Raw genomic sequence first — 15,868 nt, 5'->3', positions numbered from 1 at the left:
CGTCTTAGTAGTGGCGTCATACATCTGTAAAGGACGGACTAACTTCCTATGTTTGTCTGTTTTTTGTGTGTCGGTCGCTCCCCTAAATACTGCTCAGTCGAGTTAAGGGGATCTATTATTTGTCATCTGTTTATTTATTTTTTTTGCAATGTGTTTCCTTTCTTCAAAGATTGCAGTGTTTCTTTTGAATAATTTAAGATTGCACTGTTTGGGTTTGTCCACTTGTATGTGGTGTTTAATAGGTCTCCATAACGGTCGGCTTAAACAGTAACATTGATGGAACCAGACCATTTTGTATCGACAAATAAATATTGATACATTTATTTGGGGTTCCACTTTTCATTTTCATTTCGACTGCGTAACAAAAATCGCAGTTTAACTGATTTTTTAAATCCAAAAACTGAGTTTTCAATGTTACAAGGTAATATTTTTTTCCTGACCTCATTCTTGAACAGATCCAGAAAACATTTTACGCGATAGTTCATATCGGATCCCTTCCTGACTGTGATTTTTGGTGAGTGAATTTAATGCATATTTTACCAGATATTATTATAATTATTATTTTTTTGTTTTGTATCCAGACTGGTATCATGAATCGAATCAAAGTTCGACCAAGATTTTCTCTCAGACGCACTTGGGAAGCAGATTCAGCTCATCCACGTGGAGACGCTGCCGCTCTGTGTTCAGGAGCAGGTATTTGCTTGTGACGTGCTTCTCCCAGAGGGTGTCGGGAGTTGTAGTCGGAATGGATTCAGTACTTCCTGCTTTGAAAAGAAGGACTGAGAAATTCCGGCTTTTGACAAAGAAGTTGTTCGCCTGCGAAACCGCCTCGCATTGCAGAGGAAGAATCGATCACGGAGACGGAGTAAGAACGTGATTCGATTATTTTATCAGTCGAGGAACGAAACAAACTCATTTATTCCACTTTTAAATCATCAACAAAGTTTTGTTCGCGTCCAGTGTAAGGTAAGATCGCTTTGTGAAGCAACTACAGCGACGAAGACTTACATCATCTTACATTAATGGTGGACTCCAGTTTTTAACCTTTGAATAACCTCTTGATGCGTGTGAATTGGTTGGTAAGACGCAACTGCGTCTGTTTTTTGAAGTTTATTACCCGTAAACGTCCGCACGTCATGAAAGTGGTCGGCGTGACGTCATATCCGCTGGTGAAAACAAACAGCTGTACTATAAGCAGACGTTCAATTTTAAATATTAAAACCCCGTTTATAGATTCAAAAAATCTGTGAAAAATACACGTAAACTCTGATTACCGGTAACCTTTACTTTTCACGGTTGCTGTGTGAAGATATACGCTGAAAAGAAAACTTGTTTTCTTGTTTTCTCAGCATTTTCTATTTTTCAGATGTCGTTGATGGAGCGTGGGGCCGTTCGGCCAATTGCTGCGGTGGCATGGACCTCCAACGGGGGCACGTGTCCCAAAGACTTCAGCCTGGTAGGGGTCAAGACGATCATTTCTACCTCTAAGTGTGTGTGTGTGTGCGTGTGCGTGTGCGTGTGATTTATTAGCATGAGGTAGCTGTCGATGGATGAGGTAATCCATGATCTTAAATCCTGTCAGATGTTTACGAGTCTCATGGCCGTTGGAAATAAATAGTTCTTGAATCTGCTTGTCCTGCATTTCACACTTCGGTGCCCCCCGACCTCAGGGCAGATCTGTCCGTTTGCCATTTAACCATTTCATCTAGGCAGGGACTTGAACTGGTGACCCTCCGGCTCACAACCTACAACCCACCTCACTGAGCCACTGCTGCCCCAGAGTTATATCGTAAGAATTAGGGCCATGATTATTAACTTCGAGCAGATTGGCTTTCTGTTGAAAAAGTTATGATAATTTTTTTTATCTCCTGAAAAATCTCAGAGCAGAATATAAATCAGGCATTAATCCATTACATTTTGGTACCGATCGGGATGTTCATTTGGATCCAGATCACGAAGAGCAAAAACGAAGAATTGACTGGACGTTTGGCTGAAGATGTTTCACCCTCCCATCCAAGAGGCTTCTCCGGTTCTAAAAGACCGGTAGAGAGTCTACAAGACAGTGGTGAGGACAGCCATGATGGACGGCTTAGAGACGGCGGCTCTGAGGAGAAGACAGGAGGCGGAGCTAGAAGTGGAGGAGATGAAGATGCTGAGGTTCTCCTTGGGAGTGACCAGGTTGGATAGGATTAGAAATGAGACAAAAAGAAGGACAGTGAAGGTTAGACGTTTTGGAGACAAGGTCAGAGAGACCAGACTTTGATGGTTTGGACATGTCCAGAGGAGAGACGGGGACTATATCGGACAGGACTAGAGGTCGACCTAGGAGAAGATACATGGACTTGTGAGGGGGGACATGATGGCCACTTGAACTCCTCGTGACTAGACTTATTGCTGCAGAGTGAGAAAATGCCGTGGCCCCGCCGGTGCCTTCGTAGCACCGGATTAACGCGGGAAAAGTCTCGTGTCACGAGAGCACGTCGGTTTTTAGCTCTCGCTGTTTTTTCATTTAACGCCGCTGCAAGATCAGAACAATTGGTCTTTGAGTTCGAGAAAACGGCAACATTGATTTAAGATTCGTTTTTTTCTTCTTAAATGTGACCGCAGGGATGCACATCAGTGAGACCATGTGCGCCCCCCCCAGGAGCGCAATGAGCACTGTTTATGATGATGTATTTCTAACACACCCGTTTCCTTCTCTAGATTAGCATCACAGAAGACGGAGCCGTGGCAAACTTTACTCGCAGCTTTGCGATGAAATCAGGATATTACCTCTGTTACAGCAAGGTAAACGCTGAGACTCGGCACACGCACGCACGCACACACACACACACACACACACACACACACACACACCGACCGTATATCTTCTCTTCAGGACTTGGAGGGCGGCATGGTGGTGACGGACATTCAGGTGATTTCAGACAAGGAATCCATTCCTCACGGTTATTGTTACATCGCCGAGCACCTGGAGCCACGTGAGTGTTTGCGTCTCCAGTACATGGATAAAGCTTTAAAAACGGTCCTCGCACCTGTATTCACACTGCCTCGTGTTTAACGTCTCGTTCTCTCAGCTGTGCTTAACTCTCAGTCTAAATGAAGCTGATGTGTGTGTGCGTGTCCCAGGGGCCACCGTTTCCAAAAAGAAAAGGGTGTGTGTGCGCGTCGTCCCGGTGGGCAGCGTGGACACCGCTCTGCTGGACATCAAACTGACGGCCAAAAGCAAAATGATGCTGCAGCATTACACATACGTAGGGTTGGTCGTACTCTCATCTTCAGACATTGGACTTGCACCCCCCCCTCTTCTCGTAAAAAGTGTTTCTTAAATCCTGCAGCTGACGGTGATCCGTCTTCGCTCCATCGCTTTGCTTTATGTGATGTCGTACGATCAGGATGTTGGAATAATCGCTCAATCGATGATTTCTGCAGAGACATCCACGGCTACGTGCTGTGGTGCAGGAAGGGCTATTTCTCCAGCCCCCTGCCTCGGGCCAAGCCGCGCAGCGTCACCCTGGATCTCCGCGGGCTCACGCTGGAGCAGCTGTCTGCGCTGCAGCCGCTCCGAGTCCGGTACGCGTCTTCTATGAGGTCTGAGCGACTCATGCGGCGCATGTCGTCGGTACATTCTGTTATGAAGCCGCTGCGTAGCGCAACGGTTTCCCCAATAGTGGGACCCAAACTAAATGAGAAAGTGTTTATCTTTCTATTTTCCGGCGCTTTCTAACCCCATCGTGCGGCACCAACCGTGCCGGAGTCGTTTTCGGCTCGACATTATTGCATGCGTCTGTTTGTCGCAGCAACCCTCCTCCTGCAAGGCCGAATAATAAACTGAGTCAGAGGCGCGGCAGCCTTCACACCCCGGACAGCCCTGAGATAGCTGCGGACGGCAGCGTTCAGGGGATCCCAGGTACCCGGAGCGCGTTTTTGTTATTGATCGCCGCGAAGCAAGTCGCTCGGCTCTTACCCACGTTCACTCTGCGCAGCTCTCCACGGAGTTCCGTTTAACCTTCACCCAAAATTTGATATCCAAGCAAAGGGCATGGTAATTTTTTTTTTTTTTTTTTTACATAATGCTATGTTGTATGATGAATTCTACCACCGTTATCTAATCGAGTTCTTTGTTTCTCCGTCTGATCTCCCTCTTAGACGCTGAACTCTCAGTTAAACAACATTCGGATAAAGTCTCTGCAAGACATCGAGAATGAGGTGAAATCAAGTCGCACTGCGTTTCAGTCGTCTCTGTTCAGTTTCCCGATCAAAGTCGATTGATTTTTATGTTTTATTTTTTTACATTTCTTTTAATTTTTCAGTACAACTACACTTTTGCAGTGGAGGAATCTGCCGCCAAGAAGTCGAGGCCGTCGGCGCCAACGGGAAACGCTCAATCCGCTCAGTAAACTTTACAATCCGATGAGCATCAGATGAAGGGTTAAAATATTATCGATAAAAAGTTCGTTTTGCATTGCCGACTTCAAACATTCCAGTGAAGGCCTGTTCCGAGCGGGATTTGAATAATTATGTCATGTTTAGCATGCGTTTCGACTTGTCACCTTTTTGTGGAGATGCGGACTTTAAAAGGGTTTAAAATGTTGTTGGCAGATCTGCGGCCTGAAGGCCTCCGTAGGAACTAGAAGGTTTATTCTATCATGAAGACACACTATAGATTGTATTTAGCGTGAAATCCTTTGAGCGCTACACACGTGTAATATTCATACGTTAAGTACTCTTAATGCATTAAGAGTAAAGCTATATTGTAGGTGGAAGTGTTTTGTATCAGACGTTGGGCTGTATTTGCTTATTTAACCATAGCTTTACTTCTTGTAAGAATTACCCTCATCAGGTTTGTATCCTAATTTTGTGGAGGACAGTTGTGCGTTTTTGTCGTCCGTACGTAAACACGTGGAAAAAGAGGGAGAGGGTTTTTTGTTTTTGTTTTTTTTAAACTGTCAAATGGATTGAGGGCTGCATATTTATTATCTTTGTAACTGTACAATATATAAAGTTACTTTTGTTATTTTCATGACCTGTAAAACTTACTTTTGTTGTGTGGAACAAATAAAAACCTATTGAAGAATTTTAAGTGTGTCGTTTTCAATATGTTTGGAAGCAAACGTATGGCTGTATGGTGGGGGCGGGGGGGGGGGGGGGGGGGAGTTATATCAAGGAGGAAAATGGGTAAGGTTGATTAGAAATTACAAAATAAACACACTTTCTAATTTAACCTCACGCATGGACTGAACTCGGTGAACGTTCAATAAGATGCGTCTTCCTGAAGGAGCCCAAAGACAATATTGTGACGTCTTTAGGATGCTGAGAAGCTTCACACAACGTTCCAACAGTATATTAAACTCAAAATGTGTTTTAGGGTGAAAATGTTCACTAATATGAGTCACAAATGGGAAAACGTTCACATTTATTTCACCATTGTTTTGAATAATGACTTTTTTTTCTAAGGCAGCCTCAATTATTGATTGTTTATTATAACATTCTTACAAGCTTCTCAAAAAATGCTATTTACTGCTTTTTTTTATTATAAAGATATACAATTAATATTATGCAGAATGCGGCCCCATGGAAAAAATAATTGCCCCCCCTCTGATCTAGGATGATCGGGGGGGGGGGGGGGGGTTGTTCTTTGAAGGATGCTGCTGCCCCCGAATCGCCGCACGCAGGCTCTCTCTCTCTCTCTCTCTCTCTCTCTCTCTCCGGAAAACGGGCTGTGATTCCAACCAGCTGTTTCCCGCTCCGAACGGATCAGCTGCACGCGCACGCCCACACGCACAGTAGGCGGAGGCAGCGAGACGCGCACCGGAGGGAACCCCATCAGCTGTGGGGAGTAAACGAAGCGGACGGAACTTAACTTCGTGCGCTTCGGATCACTCGACTTTGCGGCTGCGCTCTTAATATGCGCCTTTGATGCGTAAAGTGCGAGGAGCTCTGATCCGAACCCGAACCCGAACCCGCACGGCGTTGCGTTTAAACGAGGACGGCGGCGGAGAGGAAGAAAAGCAGAGACCCCGGGGACTCCAGCGCGCTGCGTCGGAAGCATGGAGTATTTCATGATGCCCGCGGAGAAGATCCAGAGCCTGCAGCACTTCAAGAAGACGGAGAAGGACGTGATCGGAGGTCTGTGCAGGTTCGTAGCGCCTTTGATCTCATAAAGCATCCCTCGTGTGCGCGGAGCGTGCGTGCGGTGCGGTGCGGTGCGGTGCGATGCGGGCTGGCTTCGGTTAGCGTGCTAGCGTGCTAGCATGAGCGCGTTGGCTTCGGGCAGCGGGGAGCGTCGTTTGTTGGAGCTGCTGCTGCGAGGAGGCGACCCGGGGGGGGAGGGGGGGTCGCGTCCACGGGGGGGGGGGGGGTCGCTGCGTGGTTAAACGGATTTACATTAGAACTCCGCGTCTATTCACAAATATGTAAATGAGGGGGACGCGGGTCGCCGCGTTACCGACCACGTGGTGGTAACGTTTGACCAGCGCCTCGCTCTGTGTAAGATCAAACGTTCTAGTGACGTAGTTATTGTTTCTATTTCTTTAACTCGTCGTAATTTTACCCTAAAATGTGTCGCTAATACGTTTTCCTCGTTCTGGTGATTCATATCGTAGAATGGGCATGCTACCGTTAGCATAACGCGGCTAGCTAGACAGCTACGCGACCGCGCTTCCGTTTTTATGGCGTGTTTTTATTTTATTTTATTTATTTATTTTTTACACGAGTGAGTTTTGTTTTAGCGCAAACGTCATCTTATCCCCGTTAGAGTCGCCATTATGCGCACTAGCGTGCTTGGAGCGTGCTAATGGTGGAGCGCATTGTTCTCCATGATGGGGGGGCGGCGGGGGGGGGGCCCCGCTGCTGTAGTCGGATTGTCGCTGCGGCCGTCCGGACCTGCGTATTAACGCGTGCTCCATCGGCCATGTTGGAGGTTCTGGCACTGCTTGTTTTTTTTCTGTGCGCTCTCCGGACGGAGGCCGAGGAGGCCACATTAGGGCGAACTGCATGAGCGCCATGCGGGGCGGCGGGCACCTCCTGCCGGGGTCCGACGGCGCGACGCGTCGGCGGGTTTGACGCTGGTTCGAGGCTCCAGGTTTCTCTGCGGGGTGTTCGGGGCTCCGTTGATCTTATCGATCTTACTGACATCCATCACGTTTTATTTTATTATTTTCCATCGCAATGTTCCATTCCAGAAGGAAATCGATTAAAAAAAAAGAACATTTTGCACAAGGCAATTGTTTTTCCAACTGCTCTTGTGAAGATGATGATGATGATGAAAATATTTATGAGATGGAATGTTGGAGTACAAGTACAGTCAAACAGGAGCATGTATTACAGTACAAATACAGTCAAACATCCTGTCTAAGAGGAGCGTTTCAAAAAAGCCCTTGCGGTCTTGTTTCCGTTGAAAGTCCTTAGTACGTAAATCATCGACATGTAAAAAAAATAAAAATAAAACTTGTAAAGATGATGTGCTCTTCTGAGTGCTTCCTGGTCTTTGACGGAGAGGGGTGAATAAATAAAGCTTAATTTACCCCGCTAAAAGCTCCTAATAATTTACAGGAAGCCGACATGTCAATAATGAATCATCTTCTCTGGATGAAATGACAAAACCGAGTGCTGCAATGTGCCTCGTGCTGATTTATCAGATTTTGAAAGAGATCTGCTTTCAAAGTGAGATAAAATAACATATAGAAAGTAACTCGTTGCCATAGGAGCGGCGTCCTCTACCTGACCTTGTTCATCTTTATAAACTTCCCAGGTCTGGTGCTGCAGGTTGACTCTTAGTAGTTTAATAGGCTGGAGTTGAGTTCAGCCAAACTCGATGACCTCCAGGCAGCTGGACTGAGGATTTTGGAGAGAGGTCAAGACTTGGTGACGTCGGGCAGAGTCCTAATCGTCTGCTGTTTTTGACCTTTTCGCCTGCTCAGCCTGGCGAACATCCCGCTCAGTCCGGAGACGGCTCAGGATCAGGAGAGACGGATCCGCCGGGAGATCGCCAACAGTAACGAGCGGCGGCGCATGCAGAGCATCAACGCGGGCTTCCAGTCGCTCAAGACGCTCCTGCCTCACACCGACGGGGAGAAGCTCAGCAAGGTGCGGGAGCTCTTGAGATCGGTCCGGCCTTTCCGGAGCAGACTTGGCACGTTCTCGCGCTCACCTTTTGCTGTTCGTGCCCGTGACAGGCAGCCATCCTGCAGCAGACCACGGACTACATATTTGCCTTGGAGCAGGAGAAGACGCAGCTGCTAGCGCAGAACAACCAGCTCAAGCGCTTCATCCAGGTGAAAAGCAGCAGATTTTACCAACGTTTTACTTTAAACGCAAGTATGGGGAGAATATATTTTCATTGTACACAAAAACAGTTATTGAAGATGTTAGTACTTGGTGTATAATTTTAATGTAAGACGGTGAGAGGCCATTTAATGCTTTTTAAATAAGAACGGGATAGGAGTTCATAAGTAATTTTCTTTTTTTTGCATGGTGTGCATCGTTATTTTATATTTCTGTATTATATTTGGTGTATAAAAATACCAAGAACGCTTTCTAGCCTTTTGGGTGATGATCCAGATCCAGGAGGGGAATGAGCTGCTTGGTGGAGGTCTGCGCTCTCTGGGTGCTTCTCTAGTTATGAGTCTGCTTCGCTTTGTCAAAATGTTTTCAGTGGATTATAATCAAAGGTTGTGGAACAAATGATCTAAAGCGAATTGATTGGATCAGGATCTCGATGCGGTGAAAGAATCAACGCTGTTCTTGCGTCGTTGCGTTCGTCGGCACTTTCAAATCGGCGATGCTGAAATTGGCAAAGTTTACATTTAAAACAATTTTGAATACTCCAAAGTATAACCAACTGTGCCTCTCCTTCATGTCAGGAGTTCAGTGGCTCATCGCCCAAGAGGAGGCGAGCAGAGGAGAAGGATGAAGGGATCGGGTCTCCAGACGTTCTGGAGGAGGAGAAGGTGGAGGAGCTCCGAAGGGAGATGTTGGAGCTCAGACAGCAGCTGGACAAGGAGCGATCAGCTCGGATGCAGATGGAGGAGCAGGTGAGAGGATACGACTACTAAATGGTCAAATTTACCAGTTAGTAGTACTATTTATTTACTACGACCGTACTTTCGGCTTGTCCCTGTCCCTGCCACTCCAGACTTCCTCATGAAATGAAAATTCCCAGAATAATAATATGGATTTTGCCGCCGGTACATTTTTGGCCATCTGCTCGTAGATTTGCCATCACGCTAGACTAGACGGTTGCAAATAATCCCACATCCTGGATGTACCCGACGGACAGGTTCTAGTTAAAGGGATTTAGCTGGCAGTGAAGACAAACAAGCATCGAGCAGCAGGGTTGTGGTGCTTCCAGTTTTATGTTCTCTTAATAGAACAGGTTTCGTACAATTCGAGCGGCGCACTTTACCGTCTCTATTCTCTCTTGGACACACTTTTGTGGTGTTTGTTGATTTGTGCAACAATTCCGCGCCGACCGTATGATTGGTGCTCTCCTCTGTGTGCAGCTGCGATCCCTGGACGCCCAGCTGCACCCAGAACGGCTGAAGGTGATCACCCAGCAGGTGGAGGAGGACCAGGCGCTGTTACGGCTGCAGCACGTCCAAGCTGCTGACAAACACACGCACAGTCCCCAGGTTTGTGATGTCCGAAGTTTAAGGGAACCGTGCCCTCGCTAACAAAAAAAAACAAGCGTCTACTCACCCACGGGGTGAAAGTTCTTACTCTATAATTAAAACATTGAGGAGCTTCACAAGGCGCAAGCTTGTTGCATTTATCTTGGACGCTGCAGTGAGTCTCAAATCTTGCAAAAACTAATTGGGCTTCTTTATAAATGGATCAGGGACTAGTGATGGGCAAGTTAACAGTGACCTCCGGTGGAGAACTGAGGCCATAGCAACCTCTGAAGAGCACGAGCGAAGCGCCGACGGTTCAAATCCCATTTCAGCAATAAAAGCTAAACAAAAATACTTTTGAACGTCGCTTCGTGTTTGTACTCGCCATGAAAACTCCCAATAATGCTCTCTCTCGCCACAACTTGTTGCAACCCATTTATGACAAATGATGCATTTAATATGGTTTGTGTGGTGCCGGGCCACGCCCCTCTGTGACATCTGTCAAGCTCTCATTGGCTCAGAACGCATTCAAACGCGATGAGCCAACGGAATGCACCGAAACACGACGAGCCGATGTAAATGCCTCGACACGATCTCCGGCACCTCGAGTCCCACCGCCTCAGGAAGAGTGGAGCCGGCGCCGAAGACTCGCCATCATTCACCCGTCACTAATTAGGACCCATAACCTGTATGGATGTCGTACGCCCCCCCCCTAGCAGAGAATGATGTAATCACCAGCCTTGGAGGGTTGCCCATTCAGAAAAAAAAAAAAAAGAGCAGGTCACAGACATGACACAAAACTGAAGTCATTTAAGAGACACTCAAAGAAATCCAGACAGTAATCAATAACAAATGCTTTCTTAGATCGAGCAGAGGGAAATATTTTCACAATTCTGAGGAGAAAATGATGGAATCATAAAAAAACGAGTCCTCTGTTGCGCCCCCTCTGGCGTTTGTAGCAGCTTGCCGGCTGAGGCATGGACTTAAACGCTACTCTTCATCAATCTTGGCTCCAACGTTCTCCGTTTGCTGTTGCCAGATCAGCTTTGCGGGTTGGAGCCTTGTCTTGGACCCTTTCCTTTGATTTCCACCAGCGATTTTTACTTGGACTGAGATCTGGCCTATCTGCAGGCCACGCCGTTGATCTCATGCGTCTTTGGACAAGGAAAAGATTTTACAGTTTTGGCTCTGCGGCAAAGGTGCATCATCCCCAAACATCCTTTCAGCTGATGGGGGAGAAGAAAAGTGTCCGAAATGTCTACGTGACCCCGTGTATTTATTGAAGACGTATTGACTGCCACCTCCCCGGTGCCTTTAGCGGACATGCAGCGATGTCGCCATCGCCTGTCGCAGTCATCTTCATGAATCGCATCGTCTTTGCCTCCAGTTTTCGCCCATTTGTTCCTCGTGTTTGTGCGTTTTTTCTCTTTTCCAGACCTTTCGCTTTAAGTTTCCTGTCTTGACGCTTTGCCGTCGTCCCTGGTCTACCAGAACGCTTGCCTTTTACAACCTCCCCATGCTGTTTTGCACTTGGTCCACGTCTTTTGCAACATTCCCTGATGATTTACCGTCGTGAAGAAGTTTGATAATCCGCTCCTTCGTTTCAACTGGCAGCGCTCGTGTTGGAGCCGTGACGCATGTCCGCCCGCTCGGCGCAGCTCGCCATGGTGCGAGCGCTCCTTTTTAACTGCGGACTAATGAGCAGACTTGATGTGATGCAGGTGTTATTTTTGGAAATGGAAATTTACAGGGTGATTCCATAATTTATTTATTTTTCTCAAAATTGAGTGATTCCACAAATGTTTCCCTCTGCTTGATTTAAAAAAAAAAAAAAAAGAAAAAGCAATTGTTTGACAATTTTTTTTTCTGTATTTCTTTTAGTGTTTCTTAGAGCCAGAAAGTTTCCATGTTAAATGACTTCAGATTTGTGGCATGTTTGTGATCTGCTTTTTTCCTACAAAATTAAACGACTGGATGTTCATCCTCCAAGACTGCTGACTCCATCTTTTTTTTTCTGCCAGGGGTTGGAATTTTCCATCAGTGAGTGTGTTGAACTTTCGTTTTAGGGTCAGCTCTCCCTTTAACATGCTGCAGTTTATTCTCAAGCCTCATTGTCATTAAATGCAGTAAATGTATCCGAACAAATCCCGTTAAAAAGCTAAAACAATTTTGCTGACATTGTCTGTTTTCCTTCAGGCGCTGCCTCCTCCCGCCTCGACTCACCATCCCACCGTCATTGTGCCGGCCCCGACTCTTACCCAGCACCTCCATCCTCACATCACCGTGGTGACAATGAGCCCGTCTGCCCACGCCAACACTGTGTCCACATCCAGACAGAACCTGGACACTATTGTACAGGTAAGAGTTCCTTTCAGATTCCTGGGGTTGTTTTTATTATAATTATATATATATATATATATTAAATGGCCCAGTGGATTTAGTTTTCCCAGTGTTTGGATGTTCTGCCTTCAGGCCATCCAGCACATCGAGCGCACTCAGGAGAGGAGAGCAAGCACCGAGGAGGAGCAAAGACGAGCGGTCATCGTGAGCCCCGCCCACATCGCCATGGACACCGCCTGCTCGGACACTGACACGGAGGGAGAGGACTGCTCGATGAACTGATGCGCCCCATTAACACACACCTGGAAACACTTAAAATGCCCACTCACTGTAAGATTCCCTCCAGGAGGTTGACTACTTTGAATATCTTTTATTTTTTTATTTTTTTTGCCCATTATCCATACTTTTAAAATCTAGTAGTGGTTAAGCTCTGTGTCAATTTTGTACTGTAAAACTTCTATAAAGACTAAAAAACAATGGGGTGGTCAGCATGCGGGGGGGGGGGGGGGGGGGGTCTGTTTTTCAGTGTCAGAGCCGGTCTGTGGCTACTTGGAAAGAAACACAACAACTCGGCATCCGTCCTTCGCGTGCGTTTGTGTGCTACATCCAGCAGCAGCGTCACCGTCAGCCGTCGCCGCCGGCGACGCTGGTAGTATTATCTGTGCTACAAATTAAAGGAGTGTACGGTGAAGAGTCGAATGTACGAACACGATGGGCGAGCAGCTCTCGGGATGTGGAGCTGCAGTCTTAATGTGTCGGTTCTTTGTTTCATGGTTGGGCATTGCTGTGCCAGACACGCCGACGTGAATAACAACAGAATGCATTTCTTAATTAAAAGGTTTAGGGGGGGGGGGGGGGAGAGAAATCAATCTTAATTTGCAAACATTATTGGAAAGTTGCTACTTTGTTACTGGTCAGCCAAACAGGTTTTCGTAAATGTTTGTGCGTTGTACTTCGGCGCTGCTGTTGGAGTTTAAGATATTTGTTGTGAAGCACTTGCTGTTCTGTTCCGTCTGAATCGATGATTGATGAAGACTCGTTTTTTTTTAATTTTCATAAACTCTTCGCTGTTACTAATCAGTTCATGTTCCTGTTCTGTCTTCATCTATTTTATCCTGTTTTTCGTTATTGTGAGATTTTTTTACTTTTTTCTTCATCAGTCCAGGTCGATGAGAAGCTGTTCTATTTTTTTTTGTTTGTTTATAAAAACTTGTGTAAACAGGCCTTTTGTAAAGATGAAAAAAAATAAAATTTGTACTTTTTTATTACATCTCTCTGCTTCCTACTGTATTTATGACTAGAAAAACCCTCTGAGAGCCCAAGCGCCGTTGACTTATCTTCAATGCCACTGTTTAGAGTTTTTAAGACTCTTTGGTTTCCTTTGTATGACAAGCAGCAGTTGATTGTTTGATGCAAAATGCAGGGAAATAAATTCTCCAACTAAAAGCCTAATCCTCCCATCGCACAGCCGTCAGAGTGAAATGCTGGAAACGCACGACAGACTCGACGAGTTAAGGAGATAAATGCCTTGAAACAGCTGGATAAGTGTGTGAAACCCTGTAATGACTAGAAGCAACCACCAGGAAGCGCCTCCAGTCAACATCTGGTTCTGGGGCTTCAACAACTCTATTTAATCTTTCCCCGTGTTTCTACACTACGATGGTGAATTTGGATCCTTAACCCCAAAACAGCTTAAAAAAATAACAGTCCAGTCAATCCTTTGTAGTTTGGGTCGGTCTGAAACACGACTGGAAGAAATCGCCCCCCCCCTTCTGACGTCAGGAGAGAGAGAGAGAGAGAGAGAGCGAGCGAGCGAGTACGCATCTTCACAGCCTCGCTGTCTCTTCCTCATCTGTCTCACTGGTCTCCTCTCTCTCTCTCTCTCTCTCTCTCTCTCTCTCTTGCACTTTGGAAACACACAGACAGCAAACAGTGTTTAAATGATGTCCGTCCTGTTAAGTGAGATAGCCATAAGCTCAGAACCCCCCCCCCCCCCTCCATAACTGAATATTGCACCAGCGTCTGATGACATAAACACGTGCGTCCTGCGACACCAGTGCACGCGTAGTAGTAAACTGTGCACGTGTAAAGTCGTGCTGGAGTTCATGTCCTGCATGTTTACTGAGTTGACAGGTTTTGCTCAGAGGAGCAATATTAGCACAACATCAGCGCAGCTTTATCAACTTAAACAAACAGGCCTCTCTTGTAAGCTCTCATATACATGCACACACATTCATATTCCACCCACATGCCATGCTGTCACATGCACACACACACACTATAATTTCAACGTCTTTTATTTGAGCATTACTTTCAATAAAGTCTATATCTGTCCGAGCAGGACACTGAATCATCACGATGCTATAGATGCACAACTGAGTGCCTCAATAGGAGAATAGAATAGAATAGAATAGAAAGCCTTTATTGGATATAGTGTGTGCAGAAGGGACTGGAAAATAATTTATTCCAGCTAAAAACAACGTTGTGACAGTCTCTAGTAGAGTGTCAGTTATTTCCATGCGCCTTGAAGGCAGCAGAGCTCCACCACCACTAACATGGGGGGGTGGGGGTTCCTAGAGTAAATGGAGGAGTTTGCCTTCAAATTAAAGGAGCTCCCGTTTCTTATGCGCTTCTCTCGTGAGTTGGGCACACAGAGAGGTTGTTGCTTAGGATCAGCGTGGTGTCATTCAATAATCCTGAAAACAGAATTTGGCAAGTAAACAAGTGAAAAAGTGAAAAAGTGAACTTGTTACAATCTTGTCTTTGAATGTCTTTGAACTAAAGGGCCGTGCATTGGAGCTTTGGAGCTGTGTCACTGGCATCCTACCAACATCCGACTGATCGAGTGTTTCGTGTTAGATCTTACTCTACGGTTCCTCGTTGTGTCGTTGCAGATCCACGATGCGATGATTTCTATTTCTATTTCTATTTCTATTTCTCTTCTATTGTACAGCAACAATGTGGTCGAGTAACAAAACAAACTCTTTGATCTGCCCATTTAGGAAAAACCAGTTCATGCCATTGGCTTTGCAGAATAATAATAGAATAGCATCTAATGGAGAAGGAATTCGATCAGGGGAACCTGCATAGAGATAATAACTAAAAGAAAGTCGGCATCAGCAGCATACCCCCCCCAAATAAAGTGTCTGGCTTATGTCATATCGTCTTTTATTTAGCTGCTATTTAAGTAACAAAACGCTTAAATATTTCTTGTACTCGTTATAGATTGCGCAAAACACGTCTTGAAAACTAAAACCGGAAAAGACGCTTTTTAAAATTGTGGGGCTTGACAGAGAGAGAGAGAGAGACAGAGAGACAGAGAGAGCGGGAGAGAGAGAAAGAAAAAGAGAGAGAGACAGAGAGAGAGAGAGAGAGAGAGAGAGCGAGACAGCGGGAGAGAGAGAAAGAGAGAGAGACACAGAGAGAGAGAGAGAGAGAGAGAGAGAGACAGAGAGAGCGGGAGAGAGAGAAAGAGAAAGAGAGAGAGACAGAGAGAGAGAAAGAGAGAGAGAGAAAGAGAGAGAGAGAGAGAGAGAGACAGAGAGAGCGGGAGAGAGAGAAAGAGAAAGAGAGAGAGACAGAGAGAGAGAGAGCGGGAGAAAGAGAAAGAGAGAGAGACAGAGAGAGAGAGAGCGGGAGAAAGAGAAAGAGAGAGACAGAGAGAGAGAAAGAGAGAGAGAGAGAGAGAAAGAGAGAGACAGAGAGAGCGGGAGAAAGAGAAAGAGAGAGAGACAGAGAGCGGGAGAAAGAGAAAGAGAGAGAGAGAGAGAAAGAAAGAGAGAGGCAGAGAGAGAGAGAGAGAGAGCGGGAGAGAGAGAAAGAGAGAGAGAGACAGAGAGAGAGAGAGAGAGAGAGCGGGAGAAAGAGAGAGAGACAGAGAGAGAGAGAGAGAGCGGGAAAAAGAGAAAGAGAGAGAGACA

General features: G+C 46.1%; 2 protein-coding genes across 2 annotated transcripts; both read left to right on the top strand.

The window, feature by feature from the left end:
- The first annotated feature begins 745 nt into the window (after window positions 1-745).
- On the top strand, window positions 746-5,063 carry mvb12a (multivesicular body subunit 12A). The gene is made up of 10 exons (XM_068751240.1): window positions 746-865; window positions 1,367-1,456; window positions 2,704-2,787; window positions 2,879-2,978; window positions 3,127-3,256; window positions 3,430-3,570; window positions 3,798-3,907; window positions 3,984-4,042; window positions 4,147-4,206; window positions 4,311-5,063. Exons 1-10 carry the CDS (start codon window positions 746-748, stop codon window positions 4,395-4,397), a joined length of 981 nt encoding a protein of 326 aa, XP_068607341.1. The 3' UTR covers window positions 4,398-5,063.
- Window positions 5,064-6,047: 984 nt separating this feature from the next.
- On the top strand, window positions 6,048-12,433 carry LOC137906901 (transcription factor AP-4-like). The gene is made up of 7 exons (XM_068751200.1): window positions 6,048-6,136; window positions 7,920-8,085; window positions 8,175-8,273; window positions 8,862-9,032; window positions 9,501-9,629; window positions 11,805-11,966; window positions 12,081-12,433. The coding sequence occupies exons 1-7, from the start codon at window positions 6,048-6,050 to the stop codon at window positions 12,228-12,230; spliced, it is 966 nt and encodes a 321-aa protein (XP_068607301.1). The 3' UTR covers window positions 12,231-12,433.
- The last annotated feature ends 3,435 nt before the right edge of the window (window positions 12,434-15,868 follow it).

The sequence above is a fragment of the Brachionichthys hirsutus genome, chromosome 17 (genome assembly GCF_040956055.1).
Source record: "Brachionichthys hirsutus isolate HB-005 chromosome 17, CSIRO-AGI_Bhir_v1, whole genome shotgun sequence".
In the NCBI taxonomy this organism is placed as follows: Eukaryota; Metazoa; Chordata; class Actinopteri; order Lophiiformes; family Brachionichthyidae; genus Brachionichthys; species Brachionichthys hirsutus.
The sequence above is the reverse complement of the archived record's forward strand: the minus strand, read 5'-3'. Positions and strand labels throughout refer to the sequence as shown.